Source organism: Curcuma longa, chromosome 4 (assembly GCF_044706935.1).
Source record: "Curcuma longa cultivar G26 ecotype Majalengka, Jawa Barat chromosome 4, ITB_CL_G26_1.1, whole genome shotgun sequence".
Taxonomy (NCBI): Eukaryota; Viridiplantae; Streptophyta; class Magnoliopsida; order Zingiberales; family Zingiberaceae; genus Curcuma; species Curcuma longa.
This window is the reverse complement of record NC_133864.1, coordinates 14559364-14580356: the sequence shown is the minus strand read 5'-3', so window position 1 is coordinate 14580356 and position 20993 is coordinate 14559364. Positions and strand designations below refer to the sequence as shown.

General features: G+C 37.6%; 3 protein-coding genes and 1 pseudogene across 3 annotated transcripts; 3 read left to right on the top strand and 1 right to left on the bottom strand.

The window, feature by feature from the left end:
* The first annotated feature begins 188 nt into the window (after positions 1-188).
* LOC141827893 (AUGMIN subunit 8-like) lies at positions 189-5996 on the top strand. The gene is made up of 7 exons (XM_074715233.1): positions 189-382; positions 1391-3054; positions 3617-3736; positions 4260-4373; positions 4473-4562; positions 5258-5365; positions 5636-5996. The coding sequence occupies exons 2-7, from the start codon at positions 1474-1476 to the stop codon at positions 5774-5776; spliced, it is 2154 nt and encodes a 717-aa protein (XP_074571334.1). The 5' UTR covers positions 189-382; positions 1391-1473; the 3' UTR covers positions 5777-5996.
* Positions 5997-6223: 227 nt separating this feature from the next.
* Positions 6224-7020, top strand: LOC141827904 (uncharacterized). The gene is made up of 2 exons (XM_074715244.1): positions 6224-6765; positions 6993-7020. The coding sequence occupies exon 1, from the start codon at positions 6354-6356 to the stop codon at positions 6693-6695; it is 342 nt and encodes a 113-aa protein (XP_074571345.1). The 5' UTR covers positions 6224-6353; the 3' UTR covers positions 6696-6765; positions 6993-7020.
* Positions 7021-8224: 1204 nt separating this feature from the next.
* Positions 8225-13650, top strand: LOC141827899 (uncharacterized). Its single transcript, XM_074715240.1, has 3 exons — positions 8225-8520; positions 12431-12949; positions 13343-13650. The coding sequence occupies exons 1-3, from the start codon at positions 8278-8280 to the stop codon at positions 13559-13561; spliced, it is 981 nt and encodes a 326-aa protein (XP_074571341.1). The 5' UTR covers positions 8225-8277; the 3' UTR covers positions 13562-13650.
* A 2329-nt stretch (positions 13651-15979) lies between these two features.
* On the bottom strand, positions 15980-18024 carry LOC141827897 (bHLH transcription factor RHL1-like; annotated as a pseudogene).
* Between the last annotated feature and the right edge of the window lie 2969 nt (positions 18025-20993).

Sequence of the window (20993 nt, the reverse complement as noted above, 5' to 3'; positions counted from 1 at the left end):
TTGATCCTCTTTTTGAGTTCGACCCGTGAGTGCCTCGACGATGACAGCTGCTTAAACCCGATAATAATTTAATGCATATAAATATTGAAAAAATAGAGGGAGTCGCGCTCTTCCTCTCGTTCTCGTAACCGAAAGGTCTCGTGTCGTTTCTCCCCTGGTTCGTCTTCTTCCCCGTTCGCCGTTCCGCGACGGAGGACAACGAAATCGGCCTTCTCATCTTATTCTCACGGTTCTTGTGTGATTCTTCGTTTATAACCATCGTCCGGTTTCGGTTTCCGCTATCGAATTCGAGGAGTTCCCATTGGAGGGCGTCGTCCGGCGGCGATTAGGGTTCCAGTCTGGAATGCGAAACCTTTATGGGATTCCACCTCATGCTTCACAGGTTGGTTGGTTGATTGATTTGTGCTCGAAAGTCAAAACCCTTCTGTTATGCACGTCGGAGAAGTTTTATCGCACTCAAATTTCTGAATGCTTTCCCTTTTTTTTGTTTTTGTTTCCGTTCCGGTCAGTTCTTCCATGGCATTTTCTTGGTGTAGTTAATGTGTGTTGATTTTTTGTATATTTTAATTGTTGTTTTCTTGGTTTTTCTAGGTAGAAGTTGAATTGTTCTTCGTTTACGACCTTGTCGAGGTTGATTTGTCATGCATGCAGGATACAATTTGGTCGATGAAAAAAAGGATGATTTAATTGCAGATGTAAAGTTTTGATTTCGATTTGGTCTTATGGTTTGTATTTTCACAGATTTTGACTGGCCGCGTGGACCTCAAACATTGTTTGATTAACCACAGAATCTTCTCATTTCCTCAATTAATGTTTAAGACCATTGACAGTTTCCTAGGATCAGTAGTCGCCATATGTTTCCAGTTATCTCTTTCCTTTTACCGTTTATGACCTCTTTCCTTCTATTGACCATCCTCCAATTGTTTTTGTCTGCGATGAAACCCGACAGAACAAGAAACATACGCGAATATTAAATTTTAGTGCATGTATTAAAAAAATTGCCACGATAACACATGATCATCCATTGTTCGGCTCATTTTCTGTGCGTATTCCCACGTCTGTTGCTGGAATCTTCATTATTTCTTGTAGCAGCTTGGTTCTCTTTATTGTGTTTGAATACTCACCGTCTGTTCTTTAACTATTTCTTAATGCGAGTACCTTTTCTCTGATTTTCAATGTTCATGAAGTTCTTAAGATGAAGTTGGACCAGAAACTATCATATCCTCTCCGTTCTTTATTTAAAGTGAATTCTCGTGTTGCACCATGCTTCTTCAGATTTTCTTATTATCTGTCTGCTGTAATAGAAATATTTCTGTTTTTTTTCCCTTTTTAATTGCAATTTTTTGCCAGTGAAAATTTACTCGGATCTATGAAAAATTCTTTTGCGCAGGTTTCTCCTAATTGCCATATTGCCTAAATAGCTTATTTTTATTACGAACTCATCAATGTGGCATCATCTAACGAGGTCAGTGAATGGATACAAGTAAAGTCAAGCCCCCAAAGGCTATGCAGCTGCAGAAGATTTCTCAGACACAAGATAATCTCAGGCTGCCGTTGGTTCCTTCTGAGAAGAACAATGCAATCCCTGCTACTCGCAAGGTACGGGAAGTTGCCTCTAGATACAAGGATGGGATTTCCTTTGCTCCAATCTCTAGACCTAGTTCACCAAAACGATTCCCCTCTCCAAATGCCGTTTGCACTTCCCTTGCATCTGAAGCGTCACAGCCTAAGAGGGCCCAATCTGCTGAAAGGAGGAGACCGGTGACCCCTACATCAAGGTTTTCGGCACCCTCATCTCCATCCAATCGTTCCACGCCCTCTTCACCATCCTCGAGGCCGACTACTTCAATCCATGATACGGCCACAAGTGCTAATAATACTGCACGGAAAATACTTAACAACAAGGTGTCAGAGGGTTTGTGGCCTTCGATGAGGAATGTATCATCGTTGCAATCAGAGCCTCTTGCAGTTTCTGTAAGTAAAAGTGAAAAGCTTGTTGCAAATTCCTCTACAAAGCCAAGTGTAGTGCCCGAGAGAAAGTTGACTCCTTTGAGAGGAAGGAGCACATCTGTCCAGCCAGTGGATTCTAAACCACTTGAAAACTCAAATGCAAGGGTGGTCATTGATCATCACCGGTGGCCTGCTATGCAGGGTGGCAGGTTGTCTGCAAATATCTTTTCCATGAGTGCAGATCCAAATGACAAAGTTAACAGGTCTCTTTCCTTGGTAGCTGCACTGCGTGTTGCTTCACCAAAGAAATCCGAGCCTTCTTCTGAGAGTGAAACAACAGCTCCTCATCCTTCCTCAAATGAGGTATCTGAGCAACTATTCGACACTAACGGTGGAAAAGTAAAGCAGGATGTCAAATCACCTAGACATTCTTCTTCAACACTTACCGAGAGATCAACATCTGTACCAAGGCCAATTAGAACTCGGTCATCACCCATCCCAGTTTTAAATTGCCCTGCATCCCCGAGTAAGCTTTTGTCGACGTCATCGACCACCAGGGGCATGACTAGTCCATCCAGGACCCGACCATCAACTCCAATCTCACCATCTGATGATGCGACTAATAGCGCCTCATCTACCACTAGGGGCATGTCCAGTCCATATAGAACGCGACCATCAACTCCAATCTCACAAGCTTGTACTTCAATTGGTAGGGCCATATCTTTGTCAGCATCTTCTGGCACTAAGGGTCTGACCAGTCCGTCAAGGACGCGACCATCAACTCCATTTTCTCCATGTGGTAATGCAACCGGTAGATCAGGCAACATATCCTCATTTTTTTCAGCGTCGTCTGCCATTAGGGGAATGACCAGTCCATCCAGGATACGACCATCAACTCCATTCTCACCATCTGACAACGTGACTAATAGAGCTGGTGGCATATCTTCTGTCCTTACCTATAGCGTTGATTCACAGAGAGAGAAGAATGCAAAACATCTAGAAGATGCTCATCAGTTAAAGCTACTGTACAATTCAAACATACAGTGGCATTTTGTCAATGCCGAGGCAGAAAAGGCACTGTCAGTTCAAAAAATCAGGGCAGAGGTAGTAGTTTTCTGCTGACAGTGTAGTTACTTAATTGAATGAACATTACTTGGAAGAAAGTGTAGGTTGTGTTGGCGATGTCTATAATACTTTTCCTTTTCTTTTGACAGTAATCCCAGCAAATTTTGCTCTTCAAATATAACTTAATTGGGTTTTCCACGTACTAAATGCTGCATGATATATATGTACTAATCTTATTTCTGATATATTCCACGTTTTATGGGATTTTGTATAAATACTATTAGACATTTAATGCAGAACTGCTGTTTCCTTCATTTGAATCTCTTGGTCCTCAACGTAGGTGTCATCATTTCTGATATTTATTTCTCACACTCCACTTAAATACAATTTCTTAGTAAATTTTCTGCTTCATAGTTCTGCAGTGATAATCATAGAGTACGTCTTACTTGTGCTATATATCTCAATTTGCTTCAACGGAGATTTTTCTGAACCCTGGCCTTTTTATTCTTTTTATTATTTTTTTACATAAATGAAAGTTATTTTAATTGGATGCAATTAACTTTGGAAACATGATTTTATTTTACTTTTGATTGTGATACAGAATGATCTTCTTAGTGTATGGGATGGTATCTCAGAGTTTCGTGATTCAGTTGCTATAAGAAGGACCCATGTCCAACATCTGCAACTGAAGATGAAATTTGGTGCGATTTTGAAAGAACAGGTAGATGTGATTCATTTAGTTCTATCACTGATCCACTAATGATGTCTCATGTATATGCATTCCTATATTTACATTTTTTCCCACTTCTTTTATCATTCTTGAATAAGATTTGAAGTGTCTTTTGGACAATAAGATCTTGAAGAATGTTGAAGTTTCATCTATGTTTTTTTTTTTGTCGAGTAAAAGCATGTATATGGAAATAAATTATAATGTATCTCATACATGGACAGCTGGACTTTTGATTACTGACCCTGTTTTGACTTGAATCCAAATATTAATATTTTGTCAATGCTGCTGAATCAGATTTGTACTGTTTTTTTTTGAAGTAAAACAACATACGTGGAACTAAATGATAGGTATCTCATACATGGACACGGACTTCTGATTGCTGATCCTGTTTTAGCTTGAATCCAAATGATGATATTTTGTTGATGCTACTAAATCAGAATTTGTGCATCCAATGAAATGTTATTACTTGCACTATTTTATTGCTTCATTGATGATTTTTGGAACTGTTTTGTAGATTGCATACCTTGAGCATTATGTGACCTTGGAGAGAGAACACAAGAGTTCTTTATGCGGGACAATTGAGGCTGTGAAAGCTGGTACATCACGCCTTCCTGTTACAGGAGCAAGGGTATTTGCATAGCAATGAATCACTACCCATTTGACTTTTTTTGTGTGTAATTTCAGTCAAATAAAAGTTTCAGTTTTCTTTTAATTTTTTATGTTTCAGGCAAATATACTTGATGTGAAGAAAGCTATTACTTCAGCAGTTGATATTATGCAAGCAATGGCCTCCTCCATTTGTTACTTGCTACCTAAGGTGATTTGTCGACTAATTTTCACTTTATTTGTTTCTTCTTAATTTGACCAGTGAGGATTCTGAAGATATCTAATCATACTTTTATTGATATTTTAGAATTGTGCTTAATTTTTTTTTAAAAGGTAGCTATGAGAGTTGTTAAGCACTCATATCAAGGTCAAGGTGGATTTCCAACGCAAGACCTTGGCAAAAACTTCCTCTAAGGTCCTTACCAACTGAGCTAGTTGGTACTCTCAAAGTTGAATATGCCACCTTTGCATAAACTTCTAGGAACTTTTTATTCGGCAATAGATAATATATCCCAACATGTTGACTGGATTCTAGTGTCTGTTTTTTTGCATCTTTTAAATGTCTATAATCTGTATGGAATAACTTCCACTGGTCAAATTAATTGCAATGTTATGAAGTCCTTTTATTGCGTGAAAAGTTATGAAAATCTTTAGAAAAGCACAAACACTTGTTTATGCCTGCATTGTTCACATGTGAATCCTTTCTATATCAAGTTATAATCACAATTGGATGACAAATTTAACATTTTGATTTGGTTGCAATAACTTTATTCTGGAGGAGTGATTTCATTTTCCTGGAACTTGATAGGGCTCCTGATCTCCTCAATTTCACTTTCACCATGTGGATACAAGTTTTTTTTTTTTTTTAATTTGAAGATGAACTGAAGATTTGAATATGGTTATCAGGTTGAGGCCACCAAGACTCTAATTTCTAAGCTTTCAGCTATTGTAGCAGCAGACAAAATTTTCCTCGAGCAGTGCAGAGATTTACTAGGTTTAGTAGCAGCAATGCAGGTCGGTTGGATAAAATGGTTATGCTATAAGCACATTAGCAATATCCTTTTCTCTTGCATCTGCATATAACTTGACGGTATACTTCAGATATAGACATGTTTGTATATACACTCTGAGCTCAGACTGCATAGCCCAGACTGAGTTATTTCTTGATAATAATGTGGCCGCTCATGTTCAGATGGGCAGGGAAAAAGAATTCAATCCTTCATTTCTTTCAACATCCAACTTATTGCAATTCTATTCTCGACTTATATATATTTCATGGCACAGGTGGAGTCTTCCAGCCTTAGAGCACATTTGATACAACTTAGACAAGATACCCGTCAATTACACAAGGCAACAACAGCAATTCCAAATTCGTCAGATGATGTGAGCTCAGTCTCCATGTGGGCAACTACTTCGGGATTATAACATTACGTTTTAGGCCGTTACCAGTTTTCTATCATTTTCTTTCTTCTTTATTTTTATTTTTTAATTTTTTTTCTTCCTCCTTTTTCCAAAGGCAAGCCATATTCTTTTTCAATGTAATTTGTCACTTTGACAAAAGTTAAAGAGTAGGATAGAATGGACCAAGCGTCGCACAAGTCTTGTAAACATCACGTTCCTTGTGCATATAATACTAACAACTTGTTTTATGGCTCATTTGACATGCTGGGGCATTAGTCTCTGTTCGTGTCCTTGATCTGTGATTAATGCCAACCTTTTTGAGTTGTTACAAAGATTGTACTGGACCTGTTTCGATCTTCTATGTAGCTTTCCTGTGAGTTGTTACCAGATTATAATTCGAGGAATCATCAATTGGCAATCTATAAATTCGAAACATAATTTAAAATATTCATCTCTAGGATCCTTGGGGCTTAAGTTGCACGTAAGGTTGCGAAACTTCCTAAATAAACCGGAGCTGGTCTGATGCGACTCGAAACGGCCGCTTCGAGAGTGAGAGAGGAGAGGGATCTACGCCCCAAGGAGAAACCACGGTGCCGCAGCGATGGAGGGCGGCGACGAGTGGTTGGCCGCGGACAAACTCGAGCATCTACTAGCCTGCTTCGTCATCACCCTTCTCGTTGCCAACCTCTCTGGACGGAGCCGCCACGCCTTCGTCCGACGGCGAAGCGCCGCCCTCGGCTCCCTCGCGGCACTCGCTGCGGGGGCGGCTAAGGAGGCCGCGGACGAAATTGGGATCTGGAGATCGGCCGGAGCCTCCGCCAAGGACGCCGCCGCCGATGTCCTCGGCGTGCTTCTGGCTGCTATGCTTCTCGCCGTCTTCGGGAGGGTACGGTCGTCATCTCGCCGGGAGGTCGAGATGATTGGCGATGATTCTTTGGTATAGAACCACACAGAACCAACAGACCTGAACTCTTTTAAATCGAGGATCTACCTTTTGTGTTGTCGACGATCTGGTAAATTTGCTTCCTTTCTCGATTTTAATTCGATGCCATCATCGATTGCCGTACCTTTGTGGTAAATTTGATTCCTTTCTCGATTGATTGCCGTATTTTTGTGGTTGCATAGGATCCATTCATTCACCTCTTACAAAATATTTAACAATACAATTTATGGATGTCTAATGCTGGCATCTAATTGATCTGATGCTCACATAATCCAAGTTTTTCTCTAATGAATTTAGGGGGATTCAGAGTCATAGAGGAAAGGAGCCAATTAACAGTTGAAGAAGAATGATTGTACTATGGCGTCCCTTGAGTCTGAGCAATAAGGATGCGGTTCTCCGCGCTGTTTGCGAAGGACAAAGTCGCCGTGATCTACTTCTCTTCCAGAAAATGAAGGGCCACCCTAGAGGGACCGTCCTTGACGAATTAACTTTTTACCACCAATCAAGATGCGGTTCTTGTTTGATATAACCTTTGTGACTATGGGTCGAAGGCCATTTCGTTTGAACAGCTGAGAAAATGATCGGATTTATTTGTTTGCTTCAAATTTTTACATTTTAATTTTATTTGATGTATTTAATAATATAAATTTTTTTATTTATTTTAAATTTTTTTTATTTTTTAATATACTTGATAAAATTTTTTATTAATGAACATGATTTAAAAATATTATTCATAATTTATAATATTGTTCGTTAATAAATTAAATATATGTATTTAAGTTTATTTAATTTAATTTAATATATTATTTTAATTAATTTATTTAAATAATTATATATATATTAAATAAATATAAAATAAAATTTTTAAATTTATTTATAAATGTTTGATTATATGATACTTTCAACTGTTTTAGTAGAACGAGACTAATTAGAAGAATAAATTATGAAATAATGTACCTTATTGCTATACGATAAAGAGAGAAATAATCTACAATTTATATAATGAGATCACGTCCTTAGGCATAATGTAATATATTTAATAGATTAATCAAATATTCATGATTTAAATGTAAAATATTTTTTTAAGTAGAGTGAAAAATTTGAAAGACTGTTAGATGAGAAATCACTCATACTTTTAAATTTATTCGATGGATGAACATTCTATTTTATAGTTTAGAATTTGTTTTCAAACAATTTTATAAAGAATTTATACATCTAAATGTTATTATATTTTTATTTTTTTTATAAATCAATAACGTATATACTTGATAACGTTCAGATATGATATCCAAAAAATGAAAAGATTTTGGTTAAAAATTAAAAGGAATTTAAATGTTTTACTATTTTAGATTTTATAAATTAGGAATGGATAGAAGAAAATATGGTAAAATGCGAAAGTAGATGAGCCGTCCCTTGATAATTTTTTTATTAAAATGAAAATAGGACTTTATTTTATTTTGCCACTTGTTATTTTCGGATCGCCGAACCGGTTCGATCCATTTCGAATAAGCAGTAGGACTTCTCCAGAACCTTTCCACAGAATCTCTCCAGATAGGCAGCGCTGCTCTCTAGCCTCTCCCAAATGGCTGCCGTGCTTAGAACGCCGTTGCTGTCCCATTCTTCTCCGGCGACGGGTCCTCGCTCCACTCATCCCAAGGCCCCGAGAAGTCTTCTGTCCTTCTTGTCGACGCAGAGGGCTTCGTGTGCGTTGAGGCTACAGCGATCCCCTCTCGCCAACCATCCTCTCCGCTTCCAACGGTTTCGCCTCTTCACCGCATATGGAGACACGACGAGAGCCGAACAGGTGACTGAAGCTGTGGCTGAGGTATTGTATTTTTCGTTTTTCTCAAATTACTTTAATTGGAAACTGGAAATCTTGTTGCCAAATTTGTTGTTTTAAGGGAGTTGCGAACATGTGAGCATCTTTTCCATCAGCTAGTTAGGCAGAGTATTTATTCTGCAATATTGATTATGTTAAAATTTTGAACTCTAGAGACTAGTTGATCTACTTTAAAGTGTTTTTTTTTCTTCTCTAAAATGGATATATATATACACGTGATGCACATCTTTAAGATGGTATAATTTGTCAGGATATGAAGAAAATGGACGGCATGAGAATCTCAGTTTTTTCAGTACCTTCAGTCTTTATCTGATATCCTCTATAATCATTAGTAGGCATGTCTTTCTTATGTCTTTGAATTATGTTCGATGGCTCACTACATGATTCACAAGCAATGGCACTAGGCACTAGCAGAAAGAATCTCGATAGGTTCTGTTTTTTTTACTTGATTGACATTTTAATTCCAATTTGTTTGTAGTGAAATTTGAATAAGTCAATATAACCGTGATTGTTAACTAGTTATTTTGTGGAAGAATCTTGTAACATCCTTTCAAATGTTGTTTGGGAAGCATACTAAGTTAAGGTTAGATATATTGAAGTTTTTTAACAACTAAAGTTTAATTGCAATACAGGAAAAAGGACAACAATGGTCTTACTAATTTTTTAAGCTGATCAAAGCAAGAACCACACTAATCTGATAAGAGATTGATATTCATGATGCCAGAACTTGTGATTAAGGGTTGCTCTAGTTCCCTCTATCATGTCTTGCCTACCTAGATTCAAATGCTATTTAAGGCCAAAGATTTGGAGGTCATGTAGATAGGGATTGAAGTGCCTTCCTTCCCTTGGCTGAAAGTTTCCTTCATGAGGAATCTTGTCGTATTCACTTTAATGATGCAAAAACATTGAGTTACTATGTAGGGTTTTATACCTATTATTAGAACTAGCAAGCTCTTTACTTTTTAGGTCTTCTTGCTTACATACTCATGTAGGAGGAGGAAATGGATCAGCAATTCTTTGAGGTGTCAAATGTATTGAAAACTCCTTAGTGTTTATTTTGTGTCATCAAGAGTGTGGAAAATGCAAACATAGGTTTATCTTCGTTTAAATTCATTAAACGTTCTGTAAATTGGGTTCTTCATAATAGATTAAACTTTGTGTAGGTGTTCTCTAGATCATATGTTAACTTTGTATTGGTCTAAGAGAGCTATTTATTTCAAGTTGTCATGCCATCCATTGACTTTGTTTACTTTCCCATCATGTGCTTGACTATATAAAATGTGTCTTCGGCTTTCACTGTCTTGCGATTTGGTACCATTCAAGGTTCATGGGGCACGAATACAAGGAGATGATAAACCAGAAATATGTGAACAGCTTTTTCACCAAACATTTTAAGCCTTGGGATATTCAATGGCAAGAAGTGATCCGTCTATCTAATACCAAATAATTCAGACATACAGATTTTAGTTGTTATTCTTTGAAGTGGTTGTCCAATTAAATCATGTCTTTGGCTTGAACCTCTTGCATCCTTTCTATGATAATCAAAATTGTAAAATGTTAAAGTTTGATTGCCTAACTACTTGTACAAAGGCTTAATATGTTAGGAAAGGAACCAATTTTATCTAATAGATAGGTCACTGCACTTGTTTATGTAGGAGCGTCCTAACTTCAACATGCCAGGGTTCAAACCTCATATCTCCTACTTTGCTATTATGTTAGACTTGATTGACTAACCACTTTTCTCAAAAGATGAGCTATTAGTAAATGAACCAATTTTATCAAATGGACATTGCACCTGTCAATGTGAGACCCATGGGCGTGAAGCCTCCTAGCTTCAGCAGGAAGGAATTTGGACTCACTGGATTGGGATGAGTTCATTCAAACAAAGTATTGGAAAGTGTCTGTATGAGCTATTATGTAGCAAAATAAAGCAAGAGGAAACAATGAGGTAGTTGAAGGGAGGGAAAGAGGTCACAAATACAGAAATAACAAAAAATAGGTGTATAACAAAGATACGAAAGGGTTTAACATGTGGCTTATTATAGGGCTGGAATTTAGGCCTTCTTTTCAATTTGGTAAGAGATACATTTTTTCACATCTAAGACAGTGGTTTGGAGTTTCTATGAATCTTTTCGTCATCTTTCTAACTCTCTAATAGATATACATTATGTCCCGTTCAAGGTCAATCTGCCACATGATGGACTTCCCTTACCGCACATAACCTAGAGTGATGTTATAGCAAGATATATATCACATTCACAAAGCAACAATTGCCCAAGTAATTCTAGTGGAACCAACTCAATTGACTACATGAAATTGGAGATGATACTAGCAAAAATAAACACAAATGTAGAAAGTAGACATAAAGGAGCAATATGAATATAAGTTAAAATAAGGTTCAGCAATAGCAAAGGTTCATCAGGAATGCATTGTAAACATCGATGTAAATAATGGAAGGAAGGAAGCTAGGTAAATTAATAGTGGCCGAGTACCATGAATATGATACATTAATTGCAACACAATATGGCATAAATGCATATAGCATAAAAATGTCAATGTAATAATTCACTCTAAGAGTTAAGTATCTACTAAAGGAATTTGTACCATTATCAACATAATGTCTGCTTCACTGTTAATCACTAATCAACGAGTGTGATTGGATGCATTTTCTCGACGTGAGTCCCTGCACTTTTACGCTCGAGAGTGGTTATCATTTGCATTTCAAAATGTGTATGACCACCAAAGGTAGCTTGATCTTGCTACATCTAGCACTCATATTCCTCGACATAGTTAATATCGATCAAGGTGATGAGAACCAGATAACTGTTAAAGTGGTCTTGAATCATCATCATATAGGCTATTGGAGTAATAGATTCAATATCCGAGAAAGGTCTTATTCATAAATAATCCTATAGTGAATAGCTATACAAATTATGGTCTAGCACAATATAGTTTATTGTATGTTACTACTCTAGTTGCACAAACACACATGATATCACATGTATGCAAACCATTGAAAATTAGCAATAATATAAACAAAGAAGGTAAAAGAATATCAAGGCAGTAGAACAACCCAAGCGAATAGACAACAAATTACATTGAGTTCTTTATATGTTCTGATATGTTGAGTCTACTTCCACGAGAACATAAACATACAACTATTGGCAATCACCATGTCTACTGATATCATACCTATAATGTATAGGTCACCTCGAACCACAACATTCCTAATTCCCTATCTAAAGCAATTTAAACATCAATCACAAATTGGGTTCTCAATTTGAGCAATCTATTCTCAAGTAGAATAGCTTCTACAAATTGCTCAACTAACTCACCATCATAGTTAACTCTCCAATCCAAAAACCTTTCATTGCTCTCTCAACTCAACTTGGATATAATGAATCATTTATATGATCAAAATAATCCAAGGTCCTCTCAAGGTCACTAATACACACTATCGTAATTTTATAATCTTAACCCTACATAAGTAATTTATTTCTATCCAAAAATTCAATAAATATCACCTATGATTCACATGACTGTAATTTTATAATCTTATAACCCTATGAAAGTTTTTTTATCTCTATCCAAAAATTCAATCAATATCACCTATAATTTGACTACAACCTCAATCACCTTTGTAATGGAGTAGTAACTGATATAGTCCTCATGATATCATCAATCTAAATTTATTGTCACTACGATCGAAGTGTCCCTCTTTACATCATATTGCTGCAATGGAGATTTCATTGTTGTGAGAATGGCCGTATTTTATGTTCATTTAACTACTTGATTTTCTTTCATGTCATTTAATGGTGCAATTTTCAAGTTTATTGAGTTCCTATATTTTGTAGGGATTCCTGGCACGTTCATGCTAAGATACCTATTGTTGCAGGAAGATTCTGATGATGAAATTTCTTTGGAGGATAGAACAACCAACACCCAAATCATTGATACCGAAGAAACAGTTGCTTCAACTGTATTGCTCTCACTACAGTCATACAGAGATGCTTTGGCTAATAAAGATTTATCGAGAGTTGCTGAAATCGAAGCCATTCTACTTTCAATTGAAGATGAGAAGAATTCTCTTTCAACTAAAATTGCTTCTTTATCTCAAGTATTATCAACAGAAAGGGACAGAGTTCTTAGGATCAGTGCTGATTTTGACAACTATAGAAAAAGGGCAGAGAGAGAGAGACTTTCTTTGATGACAAATGTGCAAGGTGAAGTGATAGAGAGCTTATTGCCTGTTTTAGACAACTTTGAAAGAGCTAAGTCTCAAATAAAGGTTGACACTGAGGGAGAGGAGAAAATCAACAACAGCTATCAGAGTATTTATAAGCAATTCCTTGAGGCTCTGACATCTATTGGTGTGGAGGCTGTGGAATCTGTTGGGTCTCCCTTTGATCCATTGGTAAGCATTTTTCTGCTTTCTGTTTTGTTGATTTGGCAATCATGTTGGGTTTGCTGTTCAACTGGTAACGAGCTACCTTTTATTGCTAATTTGAGAAAATTCTTTGGTGCCATTGCTGTTGAATCATCTTATTTTTTTGTATCCATTTGATATTGGCAGCTATAAGGGGGGATTTACCATAATTTACCCTAGATTTCTCTAATATCAGATTAGAAAGAGAAAATGAGATATTTTATCTTGATTAATCATTACAAAGATCCATCTTTGGAACACACCTAGAGGTCTTTCAAAACTTCTTGTTTCTTTAATATATATGAAACTCTTCTGGGCATATGTTTTTCTGGAGAGGTATATGTTTTTCTTGGCTCACTGGTTGGTGATTTCCTCTTGAAGCTGCACGAGGCTATAATGCAAGAGGAATCATTGGAATTTCAGGAAGGCATCATAATTCAAGAATTTCGTAAAGGTTTCAAACTTGGAGAGAGGCTGTTGCGCCCATCCATGGTGAAGGTTTCTGCAGGTCCAGGCCCAGAAAATGTGGGGGATGACATTGTAATACCACATGAAGATGGTGAAGCAAGTGAAAACATCGAAGATGATATTGATTCCTGAACCATGGAAATTTCGCAGTTTCATTTTGATTAATATATATACAGTCTATTTTGCTAAATATATACGATATTTTTTTCCATAAGGAAACTTGATGAGTCAATTCAGTGAAACCTTCTCCTGCATTGAAAATTTTGAATTAGGCATATGGCTGAAACTTTGTAGTCATCATTATTCATCTGCTATGTAACTCATCTTTAGTTAATATGGAATGCTGACTGTTGCTTAGTTCAGCCGATTAAGCAAGAAAACTGTCGAGTCCATCCGGCCTGATTCAAATATTGAAAAAGTTTTAGTTAAATATAATTTTTACTCGTTTCAGAGGTGCTCTCATGTAGTTGGGATTTTTGTGTTGGTCAGCTTTAATGTTTCAGTAGCTTCAAAATGAGTATATTTAAAGCTTCTCTCATCTCTTACGCTGTGTGTGTGTCTCTGTTTGATTCCTTATGAACTAAATGTATACCTCTTGTTTGTTGTGTGTCTCTGTTTGATTCCTTATAAACTAAATGCACCTTTTGTATGTTGTTTGAAAACTTCAAATTGTTTACGGCTTCACATTGAAGGCCCATTGGTTTTCTAGGAAGAAGATGGAAAATATAAAATGGAGAGGATTTTATTAATCAAATTTGTAATGTGTTATATTCAAATTATTATATATAATTTTGGTTATGTAATTTACATAATCAAAATTATGGGGTATAAAATATAATCTAATGTTGTTGGATTCAACATAATTTTATTTATTTAAAGGGAATAAAATATAATCAATTTAAAATTTACTATATTATTTTTAATTTAATTTTATTTAAAATTAAATTAAATTAAATTAAATTAATAATATTAATAATCATAAATATATAAAAACATAAATATGATTTATTTATAATTTTTAAATTTAAAATAAATTTATATATTTTAATAAAATAATTAATTAAAATAATTAATTAATGATACATTACATGAAAATGCAACATAACATACTATACTGCATGGATGTGAATTCACTGTATTGAATGTGGGACCCAAGTCTATAGTATATCATGTTGCATTTTCATGTTGTGTTTTCATGTAGTGTATCATTACTCATATATTTTAATAAAATATATTTTTTAAATTTATAAATATTTAAATTAAAATTTATTAAATTAATTAACTTGGTTTAAATTAGATTTTATGGTATATTTCAATTAATTCAGTTTTAAAATCAGAGGATAATTATGGAAATTTTTTTTATTAATATTAGGAATTGTAAAAAACCTGTCAAAGTAATCACATTTTCAAATTATAATCCATTTAATAATACGACGGTAATATTATATTACTTAAGTATTGATCGTAATTTAAACTAAACAAGATTATTATTGATAATTTTGAATAGATAATCAACGTTATCAATGATAATCTTCAATCAAACACCTTCTAAGAGTTTTGGATAGTTAGGTAGTCTACCGCTCTACAAGATAGTTTTGGTAAATTTATAAAAAATTAAAAATGGTCATTGATATGGTAAAATTTGAAAGCTAACTGAACACTTCTGGAATGTTGATAGCCAAGCATTTCACATCTTCTTTGTATCATGTAGAAGAATTGATTTTCAAAGTTAATATGAAATGAGAGGGTACCAATCTAATCATAACAAAGGCTATCTAATATTTAAGTTAGATGAGAGTAGAAAAAAACATAGATAATAGAAAATGTATGAAAAGTGAACATGAGAATGAGCATACTCGTGCCCTCTAACCTTCTTTTATAGTATTCCATATAATGCACCTCTTTATGACACTTAAATTATTCTTTTGCTTCATCCAGTATTAATGCTACGTTCTTCATATAATGATCATTATCAATTATTACCTCCAAACAAAATCAAACCTATGCTTTTCATATTATTTGGCTTTGTGTCATTCTCTCTCCGGGTCTAGACATGTTTTTTGAGCATTTCGTTGGTTCCATCTCCGACTCTGAACACCTTTGGATTGTGAATTCAATTTCAAAATACCTTCTAATTTTGAACTCGAGTGCTAATCATATTAAAATTTCCGAACTTAACTTCTTCTTAAACCCACGTACCAAGTTGAACCTCCTCTTTCTTTATTCTTTATGGACCTAACTCTACAGGCACATCCCTGACATCACAAATTATTATACAAGAGTATCTTCTTTTCTTTTTCGTCCTTTTCTATTTTATTGAAATTCTTTGTCCTGAACCTGTGTAGCCTTTCGGACTGATCAGTTGAGTCGAGGGCCCATCTCTAATTTATAAATACGGATCTACTTAATCCCCACTTACTAGCTAACAGGCCCCACCATCGTCATTGCATTTTGATTTGTGTGGTTGTAGAACAAACAAACAAACCAATTAAAATGATAAACTCCGGTTAGAAAACAAATGACCCTTGTTGAAGTCTCATAAGGCAGATATACACGAAGGCAGCCATAAAAGGGAAATTCATCAAAATAAGAAAACATTTTTTTGTTGTTGATTAGAGATTTTTTTTTTTTTAACTAAGCATTGAAATTCCAATTCCAAGCATGTTTTGGCACAGCGATCTTAAGGAACAGCTCCATCCTTGCCGGCGTCGGCGTCGGCGCTGCCGGCGTTGGACGATTGGACTGTCAGCGCCGATATGCTCGGCGACGGAGGCGCGTCGCCGGCTGTCGGGCAGCGGAGGTTGACACTGGCGGGAGGCCGAGGACGGCAGGTGGCGGAGGAGATGGCGGAGGCGAGGGAGATGGGCATGAGGCAGAGGCCTTTCCCCTGCAGGTACTGCATCGCTGAACCCATGTCCTCCTCCAGCAACTTCGCCACCTGCTGCTCCGCCGCCGTCAGGCCATCGTTATTACTCCTCGGCGTTCCCGCTCCGCCGCCGCTCTGATATCAACAGACGCGTAGAGGAGTCATCTCAACGAATTAGAAGTAAATAAAAAAAATGCGAGGAATCGAGAAGATCTATGCCTCTGAAGACATGTCAGCGACGAGCGGGGCGACGGCGGCTGCTCCGCCCAATCTGCTCATGCTCAAGACCTGAACGCTAAGCTTAATTACTGTCACTATTGCAGAGATAAATACTATATTAAATTAAACAATGGGAAGAAGAAGAAGAAGGGGGAGCTTTGCCTTGACTTGGAGCTGGAGAAATTTAAGGTAGTCGATGATCTCGTCCAGCATCGATGCCTTGTCCGTCTGCAGTGCATCGGAAAATAGAAACAAATTATTCATTTAAGGTATTGACGCAAAATGCCAGTATGAAAAAGAACCTTGTTAGCGTTGGGCACCAATTCCTGCAGAGCTTTCATACGCTCTGCGATTCTCTCCCTCCGAAGCTGTGGCGCAAAAACAAGATAAACAATGTGACCATCAGACCAAATCTTGGAACAGAGCAAAAGGCAAAGAGCGTCGAAGATAATTTGGTGGAAAAACAACCAAAACAAGTATAAATCTGATTAGCAACACAATGCTTTTCTTATATATATATGGAGCTTACTCTTTCGGCAATGCTATGGGGATCGGTCGCTTGACCTCTTCTGGCCCTCACCCTCGGCTTGGGTGGTGCAGTACCTGCGCCGGCGGTACCTGAAGCCGTCGCTGTTATCGCAGGAGCCTGTCCGGTCAGCGTAGCAGCTCCGTAATTCTTAAACAGTAAAAATGCCAGGTAGTTAACATCCTATCACGATCCTCGCTGGGGAAGCAAAATTGATGATCATGAGAACCTGGGGATGTTGGAGGAGTTGCTGATGAAGAGACGCTTGCACCGCCCGTGGAAGCGATCCGGTGAATCCGTCGTTATACAACACCTCAGTCTCCTTCCACGCCATTAAAAATCGAAATTTTAGCCCAAACGAAGGGTTTTATTAGGGCAAGTAGAGACAATTAAAGGAATGGATGTCATACGGTGGGATTGGACGATTCGAACGGCGGGTCGACTTCTCCTCGGGATCTGTCCCCGAAGATGGCAGAAGTCGAGACCCCAGAGCCTCCGCTACCGAGGGAGAGGGGCAACCGGAGGAAGCCCCGGGCTCGCCCCCGGAGGCGGCGGCCGTAGGATGTAACAGAATCTGCCCACCGAACTGGAGAAACATCGACGAATCCGCCGGCGAGGTGCCGAGGTGCATCCGGTGCCGCGAGGCGAGAAGAGACGACCCACCGTACGGTGGGGCGTAGTTCAATCCCTCGTCGTCCGGCGACTCCTCCGAAGACTTCGCCCCGAAAAGCGACCTGGGGATCCCCAACTCCGGTGCCCAGGCGGCGGTGGGGAAGCCGGCCATCGTCTGCTCGAAGAAATCGTCGTTCTCGGCGCCTCCGCCGCCGTTCTGGAGCTCCAGCTGGAGGGCGGCGTGGGACTGCGCCATCCCTTCCGTCTCCTTGCTGTTCGGTTGCATCGCCACAGCCGCCAGTTTCCCGGGGGAAGGTTAGGTCTCGTTGGCTCTCTGCGTCAATCTTCTCGGTGGCGCGACCAGAGGTGGGACGAAAATGGTCGGCCATGATCCGAATTTATAATACAAGACCAAACATCAAAAGCCTAACTGACTTTCCAAAAGCTAATCGCAAACAATAATAAACTAAAATATTACATGAATCGAATTTCGACTTCATTTAAATAAAAATATATGCAAAAATAATGGCGATTTTTTTTAAAAAAGCTCTCTTCTTTTATTATTTTATTATTGGGCATCTTATTAAAAAAAATTAAAAGACTCTTATTTTATTTTTATCCAAAAAGTATTATTATCGCACGTTATGATATATATATTTATTTTTATCTAACAACTAACTAATAAGTAGAAACTAATTGCTAATTTTTATATATTTATTATGATTGAATTATATTTATTTTTGCATTATAAAAGTTAATACTAGAAATTAATTGCTAACTTTTATATATTTATTATGATTAAATTATATTCATTTGAAATGTACTTCATTTGTTTATTAAAATATTATTTTAATTAAATTATTACTCATATAATTAAAATTAAAATGATATAAAATCACCTTATAAATTAGTAATGAAGTTTTACACATTATAAAAAGGTACATAAGAACTAAAATTAAAATAATATAAAATTATTATTGTAGATGCTAACAGTTAGCTTCTATAATTGTAAAATATAATTGCTAACTTTTATATGATCGATTGATTAAATAATATAAGGATATTTTGAATAATTCAAGTCAAATAATACATTCATTTAACTTTAATTAGAAATGGGACATCTGTATGAAAATGTAAATGATAGGCATTCGTTTGATTTTACCCAATTTTTTTTTAAAATTAACAGAATATATTGTTACGAATTTAAAGATATCTGGTTAATATTTTGAGCAATTCTAACATAATCATCTCAAGGTATTTTTAAATTAGTTATAATATAAACTCTCAAAATAATCGGAGCCAACATGGGTGAATACTAACTTTTATTTAGTTATTATACAAATACAACTGATTAAATAATACAATAAGTAATATATTTTTACTTAAGAATTAATTATCGATGATATAGCTTACGATTTTTATTTATAAACATTATTTATAAATAATTTACAATGTTAACAAGTTAAATTATCGGTATCATGCTGTTGCGGTTGAGAAGTGCATCTGGACACGTCACCGGACCTTCCTCACCGTGGGGATGAAGTAGGAGCTAAAGGCGATGTGAGCTTCAGGGTCAATGAAGAATCTCGTCGGAGCTGGCACAGAACAGGAGGACGGGTCTGACGTACTGCTGACTCCTGGTCCTGAGAACAAAGCAAGTGTAAGTAGGAAGGCCAGGGGGGTCCCTGGCGCAGGCAAGCGACGCTCAGAGTCAGACAAGGCAGGAGGAAGATGAACAGTAGAAGAGGAATTTGACGCGTAAAAGAAGAGTAGAAGTCCAGAGAGGTTGAGAGAGATACCTGCCCAGGGGAGTGGTCGTTTTGAGGGGGAAATGAGCGTGCGCACGTCACGTCATTATTAAGAAATGTCTTATCATGATCAATGAGGTGTCAAGAACAATCGAGTTCCCTGTCCCATCGCCGGTAAAGTGTGATTATTTTGTCACCATCCGTGCAGGCAGCAAAAAGATAGTATTAATTAATGGGAGGCGTGGGCTTTGTCCGAGATCATGATGAGGTGTACTAGGGCACTGTAGGTCGCTTGGTTGGTCAGGCGTGCTAACGGACACATGAGGCAAGGCTTTCAGCATCAAAGTGCTTCGAGGACTAAGTGAAGAAAAAAGGGTCACATGGCCGATTCAACCATAGGATGGTCGAATGGGTCATTCGGCTGAAGAAGAGTCGAGTGGGTGACTCAGTGAATGGAGGCCCGAATGGATGATTCAGCTAAAATATAGCCGGATGGGCGATTCGGCAAGCACGTAGGCCAATGGGTGATTCGGCGAGGACATGCCCGAATGGGCGATTCGGCAAAGACGTAGCCGAATGAGCGATTCGGCGAGGGCGTGGCCGAATGAGCGATTCGGCGAGGGCGTGGCCGAATGAGCGATTCGGCGAGGACATGCCTGAATGGGCGATTCGGCGAGGACGTAATCGAATGGGTGATTCGGTGAGGACGTAGCTCGATGGGTGATTCGGCGAGGACATGCCCGAATAGGCGATTCGGCAAAGACGTAGCCGAATGAGCGATTCGGCGAGGGCGTGGCCGAATGAGCGATACGGCGAAGGTGTGGCCGAATGAGTGATTCAGCGAAGACGTGGTCGAATGAGCGATTCGGCGAAGGCGTGGCCGAATGAGTGATTCGGCCAGGGCGTGGTCGAAATAAGTGATTCGGCGAGGGCGTGGCCGAATGAGCGATTCGGTCATGAAAGAGCTAGAAGGGTGACTTGACTTCTTTTGGAGCATAGGAGGAGACTGTGCGGGTGACCGAACCCATAGATGAGACCAGGATCAGACTCGAACCAAATCCCGGGTCGTCCAGGATATTACCATAACACATGCAAAAAATTAATTAATTCATATTACTCAGATCCACAAACTCTTTAACCAGCGGGTCTCCTAACATTTAGCTACGTTTAAGTTGTGACCACACATATAAACATGCGACTCTTATCGATAATATTTAGTTCATCCACGTGTCCCTCCATATGAGGTGGACCCTCCTTTCTCTTTGTACATGAACCTATTTAGAAGGGAATTAACTTGGTCTTTTCTCCTTCCTCTCTGTATATTTAACTCTCATTCTTTTCGAATTCTTTTCATTTGGTTGCCCGCGATCGCTCCGCCTCTGAAAGGTTCACTTTTTTATTTCAAAATTATTATTATTATTATTATTATTAATCATCCTTGATTTTTTTAATAGGCGGTAAAGCGACGGGCCGACGAAAGTCAAGTTCAACCGATCAATAAAAAAAGAAAAACAAATTTGTAAATAAAAATGAATTTATAATTCTCGGAAATAAATACCGAGGAAGCTAGAGGAATTAAGAATAGACTCGAAA

What these genes read in the sequence shown, in the direction of transcription:
- LOC141827893 (XM_074715233.1), top strand. Translation starts at nt 1,474, where the DNA reads ATGGATACAAGTAAAGTCAAGCCCCCAAAGGCTATGCAGCTGCAGAAG. An exon ending in TTTGTTACTTGCTACCTAAG is followed by an intron (nt 4,563 to 5,257) that starts GTGATTTGTCGA and finishes TATGGTTATCAG; the next exon opens with GTTGAGGCCACCAAGACTCT. An exon ending in GTTTAGTAGCAGCAATGCAG is followed by an intron (nt 5,366 to 5,635) that starts GTCGGTTGGATA and finishes TTCATGGCACAG; the next exon opens with GTGGAGTCTTCCAGCCTTAG.
- LOC141827904 (XM_074715244.1), top strand. Translation starts at nt 6,354, where the DNA reads ATGGAGGGCGGCGACGAGTGGTTGGCCGCGGACAAACTCGAGCATCTA.
- LOC141827899 (XM_074715240.1), top strand. Translation starts at nt 8,278, where the DNA reads ATGGCTGCCGTGCTTAGAACGCCGTTGCTGTCCCATTCTTCTCCGGCG. An exon ending in TGACTGAAGCTGTGGCTGAG is followed by an intron (nt 8,521 to 12,430) that starts GTATTGTATTTT and finishes CTATTGTTGCAG; the next exon opens with GAAGATTCTGATGATGAAAT. An exon ending in GGTCTCCCTTTGATCCATTG is followed by an intron (nt 12,950 to 13,342) that starts GTAAGCATTTTT and finishes TTCCTCTTGAAG; the next exon opens with CTGCACGAGGCTATAATGCA.